The sequence below is a fragment of the Bombus pyrosoma genome, linkage group LG4 (assembly GCF_014825855.1).
Source record: "Bombus pyrosoma isolate SC7728 linkage group LG4, ASM1482585v1, whole genome shotgun sequence".
Lineage (NCBI taxonomy): Eukaryota > Metazoa > Arthropoda > Insecta > Hymenoptera > Apidae > Bombus > Bombus pyrosoma.
Genome location: NC_057773.1, coordinates 13,059 through 31,023, shown reverse-complemented (window position 1 = coordinate 31,023; position 17,965 = coordinate 13,059). Strand labels below are relative to the sequence as shown.

The 17,965-nt window shown below is 28.5% G+C and overlaps 3 protein-coding genes across 12 annotated transcripts; 2 read left to right on the top strand and 1 right to left on the bottom strand.

Annotated features, from left to right (window-relative positions):
- Positions 1 to 6: 6 nt before the first annotated feature.
- Positions 7 to 4,260, top strand: LOC122566489 (polyprenol reductase). Of its 4 annotated transcripts, XM_043723810.1 has the most exons (6): positions 56 to 200; positions 590 to 875; positions 2,951 to 3,099; positions 3,358 to 3,546; positions 3,635 to 3,930; positions 4,003 to 4,260. In XM_043723810.1, the coding sequence occupies exons 2-6, from the start codon at positions 697 to 699 to the stop codon at positions 4,093 to 4,095; spliced, it is 906 nt and encodes a 301-aa protein (XP_043579745.1). In that variant the 5' UTR covers positions 56 to 200; positions 590 to 696; the 3' UTR covers positions 4,096 to 4,260. The 4 variants fall into 4 exon arrangements, with proteins under 4 accessions (XP_043579744.1, XP_043579745.1, XP_043579742.1 ...); XM_043723809.1 differs by lacking the exons at positions 2,951 to 3,099; positions 3,358 to 3,546; positions 3,635 to 3,930; positions 4,003 to 4,260 and adding an exon at positions 993 to 2,075 and having other exon boundaries at positions 7 to 107; XM_043723807.1 differs by lacking the exons at positions 2,951 to 3,099; positions 3,358 to 3,546; positions 3,635 to 3,930; positions 4,003 to 4,260 and adding an exon at positions 993 to 2,075 and having other exon boundaries at positions 60 to 200.
- A 156-nt stretch (positions 4,261 to 4,416) lies between these two features.
- LOC122566490 (tumor suppressor candidate 3) lies at positions 4,417 to 7,366 on the bottom strand. The gene is made up of 8 exons (XM_043723811.1): positions 7,206 to 7,366; positions 6,763 to 6,941; positions 6,567 to 6,684; positions 5,870 to 6,010; positions 5,604 to 5,744; positions 5,386 to 5,536; positions 4,837 to 5,002; positions 4,417 to 4,630 (listed from the first exon to the last, which is right to left on the bottom strand). Exons 1-8 carry the CDS (start codon positions 7,299 to 7,301, stop codon positions 4,615 to 4,617), a joined length of 1,008 nt encoding a protein of 335 aa, XP_043579746.1. The 5' UTR covers positions 7,302 to 7,366; the 3' UTR covers positions 4,417 to 4,614.
- Positions 7,367 to 7,970: 604 nt separating this feature from the next.
- Positions 7,971 to 17,650, top strand: LOC122566449 (hyaluronan mediated motility receptor-like). 7 transcript variants are annotated; one of them, XM_043723666.1, is made up of 16 exons: positions 7,971 to 8,233; positions 10,298 to 10,407; positions 11,832 to 12,001; positions 12,333 to 12,617; positions 12,692 to 12,916; positions 13,001 to 13,477; positions 13,555 to 13,737; positions 13,863 to 14,078; positions 14,329 to 14,523; positions 14,602 to 14,735; positions 14,858 to 15,230; positions 15,379 to 15,600; positions 15,684 to 15,752; positions 15,876 to 15,982; positions 16,057 to 16,210; positions 16,815 to 17,650. In XM_043723666.1, exons 2-16 carry the CDS (start codon positions 10,338 to 10,340, stop codon positions 16,998 to 17,000), a joined length of 3,066 nt encoding a protein of 1,021 aa, XP_043579601.1. In that variant the 5' UTR covers positions 7,971 to 8,233; positions 10,298 to 10,337; the 3' UTR covers positions 17,001 to 17,650. The 7 variants fall into 7 exon arrangements, with proteins under 7 accessions (XP_043579601.1, XP_043579604.1, XP_043579605.1 ...); XM_043723667.1 differs by having other exon boundaries at positions 7,974 to 8,109; positions 10,297 to 10,407; XM_043723665.1 differs by having other exon boundaries at positions 8,217 to 8,233; positions 10,203 to 10,407.
- Positions 17,651 to 17,965: the final 315 nt, after the last annotated feature.

Below are 17,965 nucleotides of genomic sequence, written 5' to 3'. Positions count from 1 at the left end.
CACTTTCTTTTCTACTCCCCCTGTTTCCAGTTTGCACATGATTTATACTAAGCTAGTCAGTTCGGGTTCCAATTTATTCACAACAGATCCAAAATCATGTAAAAACGGTGAATTTGTAGAAAGTTATCGTTAATAAATTTTGAAGTACTATCTGCAAAAAATGTTTAATACATAAAAAATCTCGAAGATCATTAGAATGTGTACGATTTCATTGTATTTGAAAATAGTTTAATAGTTTAATAGAATTACTGAATCCATTTTGGAGTCAGCTATAACTCTATCAAATTAAGAATATATAATGTCATTTGCAAAAATCAAGCAAATTCTTTTATTATAGTTTGTAACTAAATCGACACTGATCCTTTGTTTTAAACAATTTTTTGTAAGATTAATGGAAATACCATGAGAACAATAAGTGCTCCTCAACTATAGTCCTTGTACATACGATAACTATTCAATCAGTTCCATTACAGTACATAGCTATGAAATGTTGATTAGATAACAATAATACATACATATGTATATAGTTGCAATCATACTTATATACATATGTACGTATAAATAAATATACGTATGTACTTTATTCCAGTATATTAACTTGTATGAAAGTGGATTTAGTGGAACAAATAAGTAGTAGCAGACGTATCAGAATATAAACAGTGTTACATTTACTTCGTTAGTAAGAATTAAAATAAAATGCAAATAAATATTATACTTATTATATTCATTGCTGCTTCGTTATTTACGGGTATTCTTGGACTATTACTCATTTATATGGAAACCTACCTGCCCATTTTGATAACTCGTACTTTTCGTTATGGTAAATTCTGCATTACTTATCAATCAATAATTACACATGCAGAAGTACCTAAAAGGTGAGTAATAATAATATAATACATTAATTAATTGATATATTGGCCAATTTGTTGAGAAATCCATAGATTTGAACGGGATACTTTTTAATCATTTTGTTGTGACCTACATATAACAAGAGAATTGGAGGAGGAAATGGAAAAGATGGGGGTTAGCGAAAAACCAACCAGAAGGATTAAAGAATTATACACAGGAACGAAGAATGTGGTAAGGATCAAGAACCACAACACAAAAGAATTTTGGACAGTAAGGGGAGTCAGACAAAGATGCCCGCTGAGCCCGACGTTATTCAATATCTATGTGGCAGGGCTGGAAGGGGAACTAAGGAAAGGACAAGCCGGGGCCATAGCGATAGGAGGAAAAAAGGTATGGTCACTGACATACGCAGACGATATCGTGTTGATGGCGGATAGAGAAGAGGAGCTAAAGGAGATGTTAAGGAGACTCAACAAATTTTTAAAAGAAGCCGAACTGGAACTGAGCACGGAAGAAACAAAAATAGTAGTATTCAAAAAAAGAAGGAATAAAATGAGACAAAGAAAGTGCAAATGGGGAGAGGAAGGATTAGAAGAAGTGGACGAGATAAGATACCTAGGGTACATACTACAGAAAAACGGCAGTGATGAGAAGCACATACAAGACAGGAAAAAGATAGCAAAAATAGTAATGAAGAAAACATGGAGCGTGGGAGAAAGAATATTCAAACAGGACTACAAGAGGAGAATGAAGATGTTTGGAGCATTGGTAGAGAGCGTGGTGCTGTTTGGAGCAGAGGTATGGGGCTGGAACATGGAAGAAAGATTAGATAGGATCAAAAGAAGATACGTGAAATGGATCTTAGGTTTAGATTTGACAACACCAAACTATATACTGATAGAAGAGTGCAAGCTAGAAGAAATCAAGGAAAAAGCATTAAAAAGAGCAGCAAGCTACGAGGAGAAAAACCTAGAATCGAAAAAGGAGCTGGTAAAGGAGTGCATAAAGAAAAGAGAGAGAAACTAGGGAAATGGCCAGGAAGGGAAAAGAGCAAGAAAGAGAAAGAAGGGACTAGAAGAGGTGAAAATGGAGGGACACAGATGGAAGCAAGAGAAGAGCAAGAAAGGTTGACAGTAGACCAAATTATAGAAGGAAGAAAGAGAGAAGCAGAAGAGAGGGGAAAAAGGATAAGGGAATCCAAATATAACAGACATTACAGAAAAATCGCCAAAGAAGAGTTACCAAAATACTTAGAAGGGAGGATGAAGTGGAAGGACAGAAAAATATTAGCAAGATTCAGATGTGGAAATGAGACCAAAGCAAGGGAATACTGGAAAGAAGAGGGAGAAAAAAGATGCAGACTATGTAAAAGGAAAGAAGAAGACCTGAGACATGTAATAGAAGAATGTAAAATAATAGGAGAACCAAAAGACATGGAAAAAATACTGAATGAGACTGGAGAAGGACTAACAGAATTAAAAGCAATAATAGAGAAGAGAAGGGCAATACAAGACGGGGAGGAAAGACAAGAAGGTAGCACAGCAAGGAGGTAAAAGACCAAAAGTGGCAATAATGTGTAGTCATAAGTTGCAATAGTTTTTAGTCATTAGTTTAGATGTGAGAGATAAGCTAAGGGAGTGCAATACAATAGAGTAGATAAGAGGGGAGGTATATAAGAAGCAAAATAAGTGTAAGAAATGTAAATCGAAAGATCGTCCAAAGCCGAAAGATACGGACTAAAAATAAATAATAATAATAATATAACAAGAGAAATAATAAAAAAGATCGGATGAACCCTACTAATTTTAAGAAAAAATAAAGAAAAAATAAAAATAGATTAAGCACATTATATACATTTATGATATTTAACAATCGATAATTTAATTAATAAAGAAATATTGTTAGCATATTCATGAACAATATTAATATACGGATGAATTCGCATATTATTTTTCTTCTTATATGTACGTCATAACAAAGTGATTAAAAGAAGTTCCATTCAAATCCCATCAACTGAGAAAGTAGCTTTTCAACAAATTCATCAATATATTATTAGTTTATTACAATATTTTTGGAAAAGTAATCATTTATAACATTTTAGATGGTTTAAACATTTTTATATTTTGGCTGCACCAGTTTCAAGTTATGTCTTATATTTAACAATTTGTAAATTTTTATGGGCGGGTAATAGTTCCAAAAATGTTATATGGATATTAAATATATGTTTGGGATCATTCAGACAAGCACGAGGTAAATACTTAGATGCTATTGAATTTTAAATTTACTTATTAAAGTCTGGATAAGTGCTCGAAAATAAATCGCGGAAAATTAAAAGAGAAATAAATTCGAGAATTGACTTGATTAAAAGAAATATGTATATCGGTATGACGACGGAACATTTAGGCGTAGATCATTAGGCGTAGATCATTAGGCGTAAAAATCAGGCGTAAAAAATTAATAAAAAATATCTTTTATTAGTAAACATTTCATTTAACAAATGTTTTGCAGTATCACCAGAAAGTACATTTATAGCAACTCTACTTTTAACTTTACACTGTTGGAAACGATTTTATGAAACACATTTTGTAAGTATCTTTAGTGATAATATGATGAATATTAGCCATTACTTAATGGGATACATACATTACCTAGGAACTTTGGTATGTATCATAGGTGAATCTGATGGTTTTGTTGAAGGTAATTAAACACTTATAAATATCAGATTAAAATTTGTTTTTAATTAATTGAGCCCAATTTCTTTTAATGCTGCATGTTCCTCATATAGGTTCACAAGGAAACTTTTCCTGGAGAAGAATTACATATTTACAACTAATATGTGCTATTATTTGCGTACTATCATCATATGTACAACTCAGGACAAATTTTATTCTTAGTAACTTACGATATGATAAAGATAGAAAGATTACTTCCACAGCATATAAAATACCACATGGTGGTCTGTTTGAGTATATATCAGGTGCATTGCAATTTACAGAGATAATTATTTATATACTACTTTCTATTATTTTATGGCAAAGTACTAATTTTCATTATATTACACTTTGGGTCATAATTAATCAGGTAAAAATATTATATAACATTTTTAAAGCATGTATGTAACTTTGAATTAATAATTTCTTTCTTTTATTTTAGACTGTTACTGCTGTACTGACTCACAAATGGTATATACAAACATTTAAAAATTATCCAATGTCGCGAAGAATTCTACTTCCTTATATTTTTTAAGTATGAGAAAATTCTTTTTATTATATGTATACATAATGTTATTACAGAAATCTTAATTATATTTACGAAGCAATATTGTAATTAAATGAAAGAAGTGAAGTAGTTATATCTTCTTAATGATGTATATCTTTTTATAACATTTGAAATAAATTATATTCAGCAATATATGCCTACTTCAGTGTGGCTCTGGTAGTTCTAAGTCCACATAAGCCTGTAAGTCTATACCATTACTATTTTCTCACATGTTATACCCTCATACATCTCCAACCACTAATGATCTTGCATAATTGATGTGACTTAAGACAATAATAAAACAAATAATACGATTTTAAATATTAATTTATTTTACATTACGTACAAACAAATGTAAATTATGATTAAAATACAACACTTTAACAATAATTAAAGCTAAAGTATCTATTTATTATTTGTATCCTAATTTTTAATCTTGACAAATAAGTGAGAAATTTTCTTTGCAATATATACAAATATTGAGTTCTTGCATATTTTTGTATTCTTTTACTTGAACAGTAAGCTGAAACAAATAATTTAATCCTCTCTGAGATACGAGATAACAGTAATTCTTAGAAAAATGTAAAAAGTGGAATATATTAATATATTTATTCAGAATTTTTGCATACATCACAATAATTAATGTTTTTATAAATATATTAATATACACCAATATGGAAATGTTTTATCAATTAAGAATAAAATACAAATTAAAAATATTTTATTTACCTGTACGGATAGCCCTGTACTTTGTTCCTAAATATTGATAATAGCAAACTAAAGAAGATAGCGACTAATCCAGCGCCTATTGCTGCGAATATTCGTCGCTTTTTTACATCACCTTTACGTGAAGCGGCTTCAGTCATTAATATCATACCCAATACCACTGCTCCATCTTATTACATTTTGTTAAGAAAAATATTAGCTATATATCTATGCATTGAGAAAGCCATGGTAAGGTCATAACAACTGTACAGTACACAAACCATAACATTTCACTGTCGAATATTTACGATTTAAGAAAAGACAAATCAATTTTGGCATTAATCCTTTATGAAACAAAAGAAATAGATCTTAATGAAATTTAATATAGTTTTATGACCAATATATAGTTTTTCAAAAATAGAAAATGTTTGGTGATTTAGTAAAAACTTTGATTTTTGTATTACTTGATTAAACACCATATATAATACTATATTTGTTCAACAAATGCCTAAGTGTTAAACTAGTTTAAAATTTATTTTATGAATCACTTACACACTTTAATAAAAAGGATACTCAAAATCATAACAATGTATGTTTCTAAAATAAATTGGCCTTGAGAAGAAGCATGTATGTAAGCTACGTTTCCACTGGGTGATCTATGTATGAAAGGTGGACCTCTAATATGATTCCACATTTGTCCAGATATCATTGTAAGCGTAAAGAACTGTTTTAAAAAAACATTAGAAGATAAATTGTCATTTCAATGAATATATTTATACCATGACTATTACCAATGCACCAAGACCCCAAATTGTTTTATTATAAATGAAATCTAAATTGTTACGCCTCAGGTATAAAAATCCTCCAATAAGTACTAGCAACATTATTATTGCCACTGTGCCAGAATAGTTCGGTGGTCTAAGTACTCTGATCTATAACACATTTTGAACATATTAATATGATTCTTACTGATTAAATACATATATATATATTATATAATATATATATGTATTTAATATATATAATATATATATATATAATATATATATATAAATACCTGAATATCAGTACGTTCAGATATCCACTTTGCAATTGCTTCCGCTGCAAATCCTACTCTTTGAATGTCCATAGTATCTGCAGGTTTTGGTTTGCCTTTTGGTGGAAAATGCATATATACTGGTGCAGTATTTAATCGCATCTATAAATGTAAATACATTTATTTTTATTTCTCACATATTAGATTCCTATATATATATAGTGTCACAGACAAAAATTCTACCATGTGTTTAATAGATTATTCTGAATCAAGGTCATATATACTGAGACTTGGTTCATGTTTTTTTTTTTTTTTTGAGATAATTGTTACTCACTTTGCTACATTATCAATTACCACAGTTTGAGTTTATGAAGTAATCTTCATTGATGTTAATAATCTTGTATACAACCTTATTACAACCTTGAACTAATATTTCCAATTCTTCTATGTCAGAAGTGAAATATGATCATGATATGGAAGCCTAATAAATAATAAAAATCGATTTTATGCTAAAAGCATTACTATCAAAAGGAGACTGATTAGATATTTTTTACTCTTCTTAATAAATACTATAAGTACTATAAGTCATTTAAGTATTGGTCCCTGTTTCTATTAACATATATAATTTTTATGGTTCAGAATAACCTATCAAATATACTATGAAAATTATTTAGTTTCCTTCTGGAATAACTTGCATAAGCATAGATATATTGCATACCATTTGAAAAACATCAGATCCTTCATCAAAATCTACAGATGCAAAGAACAACTTCTTTGAATGAGATTGTAAATATCTGAATGAATTCGCTACTATTACAAATTCATCGTTTGCATGCCTGATAAAATAAAAACATAAAAAGGCTAATTAACATTAAATGTAGTAAAGTTTGAAGATAAATTAACACTAAAATTACCTGCATATGTGACATTGTCTTTGAGGTGCCATAGCTGTAAACATTACAACAACAGAATAATTTCGTGGTGTAGTTTTAACATATTCTTTAAATTTTGCCCCATTGAATTTAATCACAGGTCTCGTGAGAGCTAATTCTGATAACTGCTGCACTCGGTCTGACAATGAAGAGCCAGGAGTCTGAAATACATTATTTTACTTACATTAAATATAAGAAAACTTAAATTTAAGTAAATTTTGAGTGATTGAAGGTTAAACATATTTTTGTTATGTTGAAAACTTGTATATTGCATAAAATTGTTAAAGTGCATTAATAATAACGTACTAATATTATCATAATTGTTTCATTGATCATTTTTTAAATGGATCGAATTTAAGAAATTGAAAAACTAATTTGTCATTTCCATATGTATAACAATTGCAATAAAGTAATTAAATTCTCACGTTTTTCATCCTGTATTGCCCATAAACATAATTTAAACTTAAAATAAGTCCCAACAGTATAATAATACTTGTTTTAAAATCCATTACAAACAGCATAAATTAATATAGTACAAATACAAATGATCTACCACGAGCCCGTTACAGCTATGCAGATAATGTACGAATCTTATTGGTCTATGCAATACAACGTGGCAAATTTTATCCAAATAAATAAACGTACCAAAACTTTATTATTTACACTAACCAAATATTTTTTTATAAATTTATTTTTAATTTTATATATACATTGTATAATAATTTTTAAAATCATACATTCTATATTTTAAGTTTTTATGTAACATTTATCAGGAGCGTATACAAAAATTCTTGAACTTTAGATTTTGATATTCTAGTATAAAATCACAATTTAATTTTTAATTTTCCTCCAAAAATTCCAAATATTTTAGATATTATAAATAACATATAATGTTATAAACATTAATTATAATCATAATAAAGTAGTTTAAAATATAAATTTGTAATTGTATATGTTAGTTGAATATATATTCAACTTATATATATAAAATAAATTGTCATTTAAATGTCGTCAGTAAATTGTCATTAAATTTATTTTCTAATGATCTAAGTTTTTGGTACGGGATTGGTTCATAGCAAAAATGTATCTATTATTTGATTGGTCAGTTACATAACACATGCCCGTTGATTCGTCATTTTACTATTGTTCAACTTGTGTAACCGTTATTTCAAATCAGAAGGACCGGTGGAGTGAAGAAATGTTTGAATCCAACTAGGAAGTTAATGTCGTGACTAGTGCCTTTCCCTCTCATTCAAAGATTACAGTTCAAAGAGGCGACTGGTGTAACGAACACCGTGAACAGTGTTTTTCTCCGTACTAAAATCAGTGATAAGTATTAACATTATTTTCAAAGTTGTTAGTTTCTTGTTGTGTTCTGTTGTCTAAATACGTTAAAAACATTTCACAATGTCATTTTCAAAAGCCAAAATCCAAAGATTTAATGAATTCGAAAGTAAGTAAACATATATCTTTATAACTCTATTTTCCTTGGTGCGCATTATAATGTATGTACTCTTATATGTGTAAAATGATAGTAATGTTATTATTTTATAAATTTGTTGTTTTCATTACCTCTCTACTTTTTCGAAATTACCAAATGTTGTGTAATTTTTATATTTACACAATATGTATTTGGCGGGAAGTAAATTGAAGATATGTTAGAAAATATTAATATCAATATGAAATATTATTTATTTATATGTAGAAGTACATACATATACATATTCTAGTTATCATATATCCTTTATTGTTAACTAGTACAGTTAATTATAATTAACAAGATAAGTTTACTTATCAGAAAGTACAGTATAATGTATGTAGTATACGTATTTAACAAATATAATATAATTTTTATAGTGTAAATATAATATGACATTACAATATAAGAAATTCTATTATGTTTCAGTATTGGAAAACAATTTTTCTTCTAAATTATGAGTCTTTTACTTGAGAAATAGTTGTCAAAGTATTAAATATTACTTGTATTATGCATTTATATGTGAATTTATGTAAATAATAAATTATTTCTTATTTTACAGTAATAAAAATAGAAGCTTAGCAATATTTTCGTATATTATGTATTGTACAGTAATATATGTATATTATAACAGTGTTTTATATATCATTTTCAAAAATTAATTTTTATTCACTGGATTAGCAGAATTTTATTAGTTAACACATTGATTTTCTTGAAACAAGTCAATGGTAAAATTAAACTTATTATTTATTTCTATCTTTACGTAACTTAAATTTTAAATATATGTTATTGCAAATATAACTTAACATATTGTAGCGAAAAAATCTCATAACAAAAATAATGAACGATCGATCGTTTAATTATTATAGAATTATTAATGATATATCCTTTTTCTAGGCTATGGAGCCAAAAAATATTTAAATATATGTATATATATACAGTACCGGACAAAAGTTTAAGACTACCTTTCTGATAGATTATTGCATTATATTATAGATTCTAAATGACCTACAGTTCGAAATTGTCCTTACAATTACATACACACTCAAAATTTATTTACGAACGGCCACGAGACTTTAAAAACATGAACAGTATTTGAAAGGATGAGTATGAAACAATTCAATGCTGTATTTGTTGCGAATGTTCAAACATTAAGACGAATATTCAAATACAGTAGTTGTACGAATTTATCCAATAATAATAAGTCTGTTTAACATGACATATTAAATTTATAACAACAATCTACGCCTAGAAGATAGCAAATTTGTTACATCACTACGCAAGAGAAAAAAGCCATTTGCCGAAATATAGGAAATATTATTGAAAGATCTGAGATGACGTGCAAGCAGTTATGATACCTACAAATTTTAGAAAAAAAAAAAAAAATGGATGCTATTAGAATGAACCAAAAAATTACAGTAAAGATGGACCATTGCATCCATCGGTTATCCGAAAAGAATAATTTTCGAACTGCTACTGATTTTTAAAATGAAATTTATGCTACTAATGTTCTGAATATTTGTGAAAGAACTCTTTGAAGGTATCTTCATGATTTTGTCATTAAAGGACGTACGTTTCGGAAGAATCCAATGTCCAGTTGTAAGAATTGGAAACTGGGAATTGCTTTCACTGAAGCTCGCGACATTGAACAGTACAAGACATGGACAGTATATTTAAAAAAAGTGTTATTTTCTGATGTATCGAAATTTAGTAGGCTATAATAAAGTGGAGTTCAATAACGAATAGTTGCGGACTATTGGTTATTTATTATATACAACATAGCGCGATAATTTACCAGAAAGGTAGTGGTTTCAAACTTTTTTCTGCTACTGTATATTATATATGTTTACACAATGTGTGTGCGTGTGTGCGTGTGCGCGCGCGCGCGTGTGTGCATTACTGATGCAGATATGTATATGTGTAATAGTTATTTTATAATAATTAGAAATAAATATCACTAAATTATCTAAATAAAAAAGAATATAAGATAATGAAATAAGAAGATGAGACGTCGGAAGCCATTTAATTCTTGAAATTAAGTGTTGCATGCAAGAATAAGAGAGAGGGGCATAAAAGGTGTATGATACAAGATCGATTTTGTTACGCAACTATGAAAGAAGGGGTGGTTTGGACGTTAGAGAGAACACCTGGTAATTCGATGATCCCATAGAGCATGTTTCTTGTATTTGGAAACAGCTGTCTTTCATTTGCGCTTATTCTATGTACACTAACACCTACCGAAACGGGATTTCTTTTACTAACGTTAGTTGTGTTACTACCCCTTCCACTTTTCACGATATATAATGAAATCAACTAAAAATGTTTGGAAATTAATCAAATGAATTTCATTTTCATACAATTATTTTGCAATAATTATATTACAATTATTTATTCAAACTTATTGATATTTATCATTTCACATATAGTAGCTTATCCAAATATTTGAGTACTCATAAAAACTTTACATGACACATGAAACATGAAACATAAATTTTTATTAGCACTTCAATGATATTTGACTGTCATTGTTGTATTGGTAATGTTTGAAATAAGTCTGAAAACATATGTACAAGTTACAAGATATTCGGTGCATATATATATATATATATATATTGTAGGAATCACAAAAGAATATGTAAGCAGTCAATTAAGGATTATATTAATAAGTGTCTTATATGTTTAAAGTGACTCTTCATGCTGTATATATAAATATATGTTTGTACATAGTAAGTTTATATGAATTCTACTTATATGAACAAAACTTTATTTAGTGCCTGATTAACTGAACTTTAATTGTGCTTGTATTATCTTAACAATTGCTAAGTATTACTCTAATTATATAATGCCTAATAAGTATTTGTTTATCTCTATTTAGCCAAATGATCTTTCTCAATGCTTTTATTATTTACATTTTTTTTTATTATTTCCAAATGTATATTTTGTTTGAATTTTGCAGTATATGTCATTTATCATTTCATCCTCTACATATAAAACATTGAATTAATTTTATGTTAAGGTATTACATTAAATTGCAATTGTCTGAATTCATTCTCTGATATTCTGCACAAAATAAGTAAAGAATTAAGTCAAATTATACAATTACTGACCTCAAAAATTAGTTTCTATAATCATAAGTTTTAAAACTTATCATGTATTTATAAGCAAATATTTGGATCCATTTATACAAATGTGAATTCTGATTAACATTTCTGATAAATTATAACAGAATTCTGATAAATTATACAAAGTGGAGAGAATTAAGTAGACTTCTATTGTATGAATAACTTGGCCATATAAACTTGTGTATTCACCAACAGATTCATATAAATAGCATATTATTGTACATTTTTAGATAAGTTTAGAATTTTATCAGTGTAGTCATGACAATTGTGTTTCATTATAGGATTAGTGAAATTTTAAATTTAATATACTTGAATGTAATTAATTAGTGTGTAATAATTATTATATTAGTATATATATGCTATAATAAATATAATGATGTACAAATACTTATTGTAGTCACTATATATATATCTTTTCCTAATTTATATTTTAAAAGAAATAATTGTTACAGATGATGTACCTCCACCAGGGGCGTATGATCCAAAATTAGATAATAAAGTAAAAGGTTTTGTTATTGAAAAGTCAGAGAGATTTCACGACAACAAAAGCGTTGCCAGTGCAGAGTGCAATGTATCAGTGTGCACTAAAAATGCGAGCAATGTGGCAATTACTTTTAGAACGGTGCGAAATAGAAATTAATTGGATGTAAAAAATTTTCTTATTGATCTTGCAAAGGATGCAGTTGATCTGAGAGATATGTACAGAAGTATTATTTAATTGTTCATATTTTATATTCTTTTTACAACAAATGCATATATAGTCGGAATGTATGTTTTAATAAATTTATATTTTTTTCATATATTCATACACTTTTTATTTAAAACTTGGCACTATGGCACAAATTACTGTATCTCTTGGATATACAGCAACTTACAGAGAGTTAATGAGTTATGAAAAAATATATGTTTTTTTTAGAAAATATTTTAGTATCAGTAACAATATGCATTTTCAGCCACAACCACCACGAAAACACAATCGAGACCAAACAAGATCAAGTTCAAAAGTGAAGTCACGTGGGCTTATTACTGCTAACGACCAAAAATTGAAGTACGATTCCGAGCATCAACTAGCTGATCTTCAAGTAGAATGTTCCAACAAAGACAGGACGATACAAGAGCTTGAGAAGCACATCGAGGACATGAAGGAGGAAGTGCAGAAATTAGAATTGCAACTCGACGAGTTACATAAAAAACAAACAGAAGTAGAGGAGCAACATCGAAAGGACATAGAAATAATGGTTGTAAAATACTTTCTAACAAGAAGTATAATTTTATTTCTAACAAATATTTTATTAACGACTCCTGCATCCAGGCTAAATTGCAACAAGAAATTTTAAATGGTTATGATGAAAAGCATCAAACCGAAGTGAAGCGCCTTCGTTCTCAGCTTTTGGAAGTTTCAGAGGAGAAAGAACGCGAAATTGAAGCAAGAAAAGCTATGGAAGGTGATCTTAGAAATCGTATCGCGGATTTCTCGAAAAGAATAGCAGCGTTAGAATCTGAATTGGCAGATAAAAAACACACAAACGTGAAAAGAGTAAATACTTGTTTATTTCGAAGAATTAAAATGATTTGGAAACATTGTAATTCTATCACAATTTTTAAAATTTGTTCTTCATAGGTTCAATCTCTCGAAATACAAATTGAAGAACTAACAATAAAATTAGAAGAGATAACAGTAAGTCACAAATATGAAGTTGGCTTGCTGGAACAAGAAAAGGCTAAACTTAATTCATGTGTTAGTAATTTAATGGAGGAACGTGATAAGTTGGAGCTAAAGTTGCAAAAGCGACAAAATGTAATTCTTGAACTACAAGGACAACTATCTGCCCTTCAATGTGAATTAGACGAACTAAAGGGTGAATATGAAAAAGTTGTCGAAAATTTTTCGAAAAAAGTGGGTGATCTTAGATATAAATATGAAGAAGAAACTAATAAATTGAAACTCGATTTTGGAAAAGAAAAAGTGATCCTTGTCAATGAAAACGAATTTGAAATATCGCGTAGGATAGAAATTGAAGCTAAAGTAAAAGATATTGACGAACAAAATAATTTTCTTAGAAAAGAACTGGAAAACGTTCAAAATCTTTCCAAAGATGTAAATATTAATATTTTTACCTGTTTGAATAATAATAGAAACATTTTCTTAACTTCCTACTTTTTATTTTAATTCAGGTTAATAATCGTTTACGTGAGGCGCATCAAGAATTAGAAGATTCACATAGAAAACACACTTTTATTTTGAAAAAACATCAGGAAGAATTAGGTGATATAATAAAGCTTCATGATGAAGAGAAATATAAACTGAAACAGCAATTGGAGGATGCAAGATTGAATTATATAAAAGAGATAGAAAATGTATATTCATATTTTGTTTTATATTTTTTTGTATATTTTAATTCGAAACATAGACAAGATTTACATACATTGTTTGTTATATAATAATCTTTTTGTGAAATAACATATACTAATTTTTTGCATAGCTAACGATAGCAAGAGACAAAGAAGTATCAGAAGTAAAAGAAGCTGCGGGCAAAATGATCGAAGAAGAAACGAAACGAATTAAACAACATGCCGATAAATTAGTAGCGAATGCAGAAGCTGTTACGAGAGAAACATTGGCAGCTTGTCGTACCGAATGTGAGGAAAGAGTAAAAAGAGTGATTGCTGATAGTGACGCGAAAGTAAGCGGGTCACACGTGCGTAAAATAAAAAACATCACTGACTGAGTTCTTTCTTCTAACACCCAATAAAAAATCGTTCAATAAAAATTCTTTTTTACTATACCGAGAAGAAAAAGAGAGAAAGAATTTTTATTGTGGACACTATTCCTTTTTCGAAACCTCTTTTAGTATTCTCTCTTCCAGTTTCTGTGATGTTTGCCGAATATTTTATGCTCTTTTGCAAGAACGTATGCATATAGTTTTTAAAATGAACTTATTAATCTAGATAAATGCTATGATCAGAGAGGCAAAGATTACTGTAGAGGAAGAAATGCGACTTACCGCGGAAAGGTATAAAGCGTGTTTAGCGCGAGTAGAAATGGAACGAACGGCATTAGACGAAAAACTGGCGATTAAAGATGCTGAAATTAATAGACTTTCCGCGACTCTGGAAGAATTAAAGAACTCTGCAGAAACTCAGGTGGGTTGTAAAACGTAATCAAAAATAAAGATAATATTTCAAAGTACCAGTTTGTAATAATTGATTAAACGAATTTAGGAAAGTTTTGGCCAAAGCTTACAAATAGAATTAGATCGAGCAGAAACTGAACTAGCAGAAAAGAAAGATGAATTAAGAGCTCTAAAAGATCAAATTCGAGCAGAGGCAGCGGAAATGGTAGCTAGACGAAAGAGGTACATCATTTTTCACAGAAAGAACTATATGTATTTTTATAAATAAGTACTCACACGCACGCGCGCGCGCACACACACACACACACACACACATATGTATACATGTACGAAATTTTATTTAGATTCGAAGTTATAATGGCTGAAAATCAAGCATCAGTTGCTGCCTTAACTAAACGTTTGGCTCAAAGTAATGCTGAAGTGGAAAGATTACAGCATGAATTAAAACGTGGTGAAGATTGCATAAACGAACATCGTGATTTATTGAGTATTATGCGCAACAACTCTCAAATAGTACATGAACAGGTGCATGTTTTGATGGATCAATTAGACGCCAAAAAGGGATTAGTCGATCAACTCGAAGCTGAAAGTTTAAGCGAATTAGAATCATTAAAATCTGTATTCGAAGCTAAAATCGATGACTTAAAGAAAATAGCAACCAGACAAGTTGCGAAATTACAAGCTGAAAATGATGCGAAGACCGCTCAAAATATTGAGGTGCTCTTTATTTTCTATTTTTGCTTCAAAAGTATTAAAAATTTTAACAAGTGAAACATTTAAGAATTTTAATAATTATTTAGATATAATGTGATTAATTGCTTAAAGAGGAAAGTAAATCATTTCATCATCTCTTTTCGAATTTTAGATGAAAAATCAGCTTCAAGAAATGGCTAACCATCTTGCTGAAGCACAAAGTATGCTGCTTAAGTTGGAAGAAAGAAACGATGCTCAAGAACTCGAAATTTCTCGAGTGGATGTGCTAAACAACAAATTTAATGAACAGTTGAAAGAACGTGAAACAGCAATAGAAGACTTAAATAAATTGTTAGAGCATCAATCAGAAATTCATAAAGTTACTTTAAATGAAGTATGCTCTCGAAATTGCTATATTAATGCTTCCTTTTTACGTAATAAAATATATGAATTTAATTATTTTTACTATTTTTACAGGCAAGTTTGAAAATAGGAGAACTTTCTGATAAAATTAAATGCCTTGAAGAAAAGGACAGTCAGATACCGGTAATCGATTATTTTTTTTTGTTTTATATCTAAAAAGATAAAGAAAAGAATTTAAAAAAATACAGTAATTGATGTATTTTGTAACATATATGTAATTTATTTAAAAATATTGTATCTGTGTAGAAACGTAATGAATTATTCGAAGAAGAACAGAACAAATGGAGAAGTTTAGAAAAAACGATTATAGAAAAACTTGAAGAAGAAAAATCCCGTCGAGAAGCAGCTGAAGAGTACGTTGTTTTCTCCTCTAAAAATAAGAATAATCTAAGAAAGCTGTAAAATAAATTTATTTTTGTCTGTTTAGTGAAGTGAAAAAGCTTTCCAAATATAACGAGCAACTTCTAAAAGATTATCAAGAAATCCATGAAAAATACGCTGAAGTTGTTGGTCATCATAATCACAGGCAAAGAATTAAACATGTATCTCAACTGAAAGATAAAATCAATCAACTCGAACAGGTGCGTTTAACTATCTGTCTTGGCATCGCGATCATTTTATATTGCATGTTGAATTGATATCCTTATCATAATAGTAGTAATATCTTTTAATATTACAAACATTGAACATTGAAACAAATATTGATTGTTAAATTATTTAATGAAAATATTAAATTTTCTGTTTATATTTATAGTATGTTACTTCGTCTCACTGTTTATTTTTGTGTGCGTTATTATTAATAAATGTTTATTCATTGCTATAATGTACTGAATTTGACAAACTATTTGGCTTCTTTTATTTTACATAAATGATATACCATAATTTTGTGTGAATTTAGGCTGGCACTTTGTTGTTTAGGTATTCACTAATTAGTGTGCCCAAATTATTTGTTTAAACAATAGGAGAGAATATGTATATATTGACTGAGAATAGTAAATGTATATAAATAAATTATTTCTATTGCGTAAATGGTATTGTTCGATTTCATTTGCATTGGGTCTAATTATTTTGTCTTTGCTTTTTTTAGTTGCAAGTATTAACTTATATACATAAGTACTTAAATACTTATGTAATATATATTGATTGATTGTAAAATAAATGTGATAAAATGTAAATTGTTTTTAGGATTTATATGCGAAGATGAGGACAATAGAACAGCAGCACAAGATGATAGAAAAATTGAGAGCAGAAGATAAACGTGTGCATAGTAAGGGAAAAGAGAACATGTTAGGAATTTCACAGAACACTTTTGCGACACCTATTCCTTCTCCACATAAACCATTGACGCCATTAAGGAATCGGAATGATTAGTCTTAATATTGGCATATTATTCATTTATGGTTATCATAAATGCGAGTTGGTAATAATTATTACATTAATGTTTATACTTTAAGAAACATATTCGAATTACTACATCAATGATGGTATTAAGATATTAAGTTTGCCAGAGCTTTAATATGTTAAAATTATAAATATATATTATATAGTAAATAGATCCTCTAGAAGTACTGATTTTCAAACTTCTAATAAATGAATAATTTTTGTGGTTATTATAAATACGATTTAAAAATAATTTAATTAAACTCATGTAGTAATCTTAAATAAATATTTACTTTGTGAAATACATATAAAACACATACTGTGTACGTCGTGACTGTATTATAATTACTTATTGATGTAATAATTATCGAGTCGCATTTATAATAATTTTTGAATCAGTATGCATGAATTCTTTTTATTATGAAACATATTTATAACTCTGACATTTTTAAATCCATAACAAATTTAATAACTTAATACAAGATCTAATACTCTATGTAAGGTCAAGTGTTCAGTTTGCTAGTTTCTGTTAAAAGACTGTAATAATAATGTTTAGTTATAAAGATTACATGTTTGAGCGATATTGACTTTCTAAACTTATGTTTAGCTTGTACAATCAATATTAAAAGAAGAAAAAGGAATTTTATTTATATGACAGATGTTTTCCCCCGACGTTTCTATATATATATCAATTACGTAAATTTTATTTGTAATACATTTTTGTAATCTATGACTATATATTGAACTTTGAAAAGTAATATTAAAATCAATGTGGGTGAACAAATTCTATTGCATGAGTTTCTCGTATGAGAAACTGCTGAAAAAATCGCTTATTTTTATTGAATTTTAGATGAAATACATGAACAACAATTGTTATTAACGTTTGTTATTGTCATAATACTTTGGATGTTTGTTTTTTATGCAAAATATAGTATACCTATATAGTTATTACTATA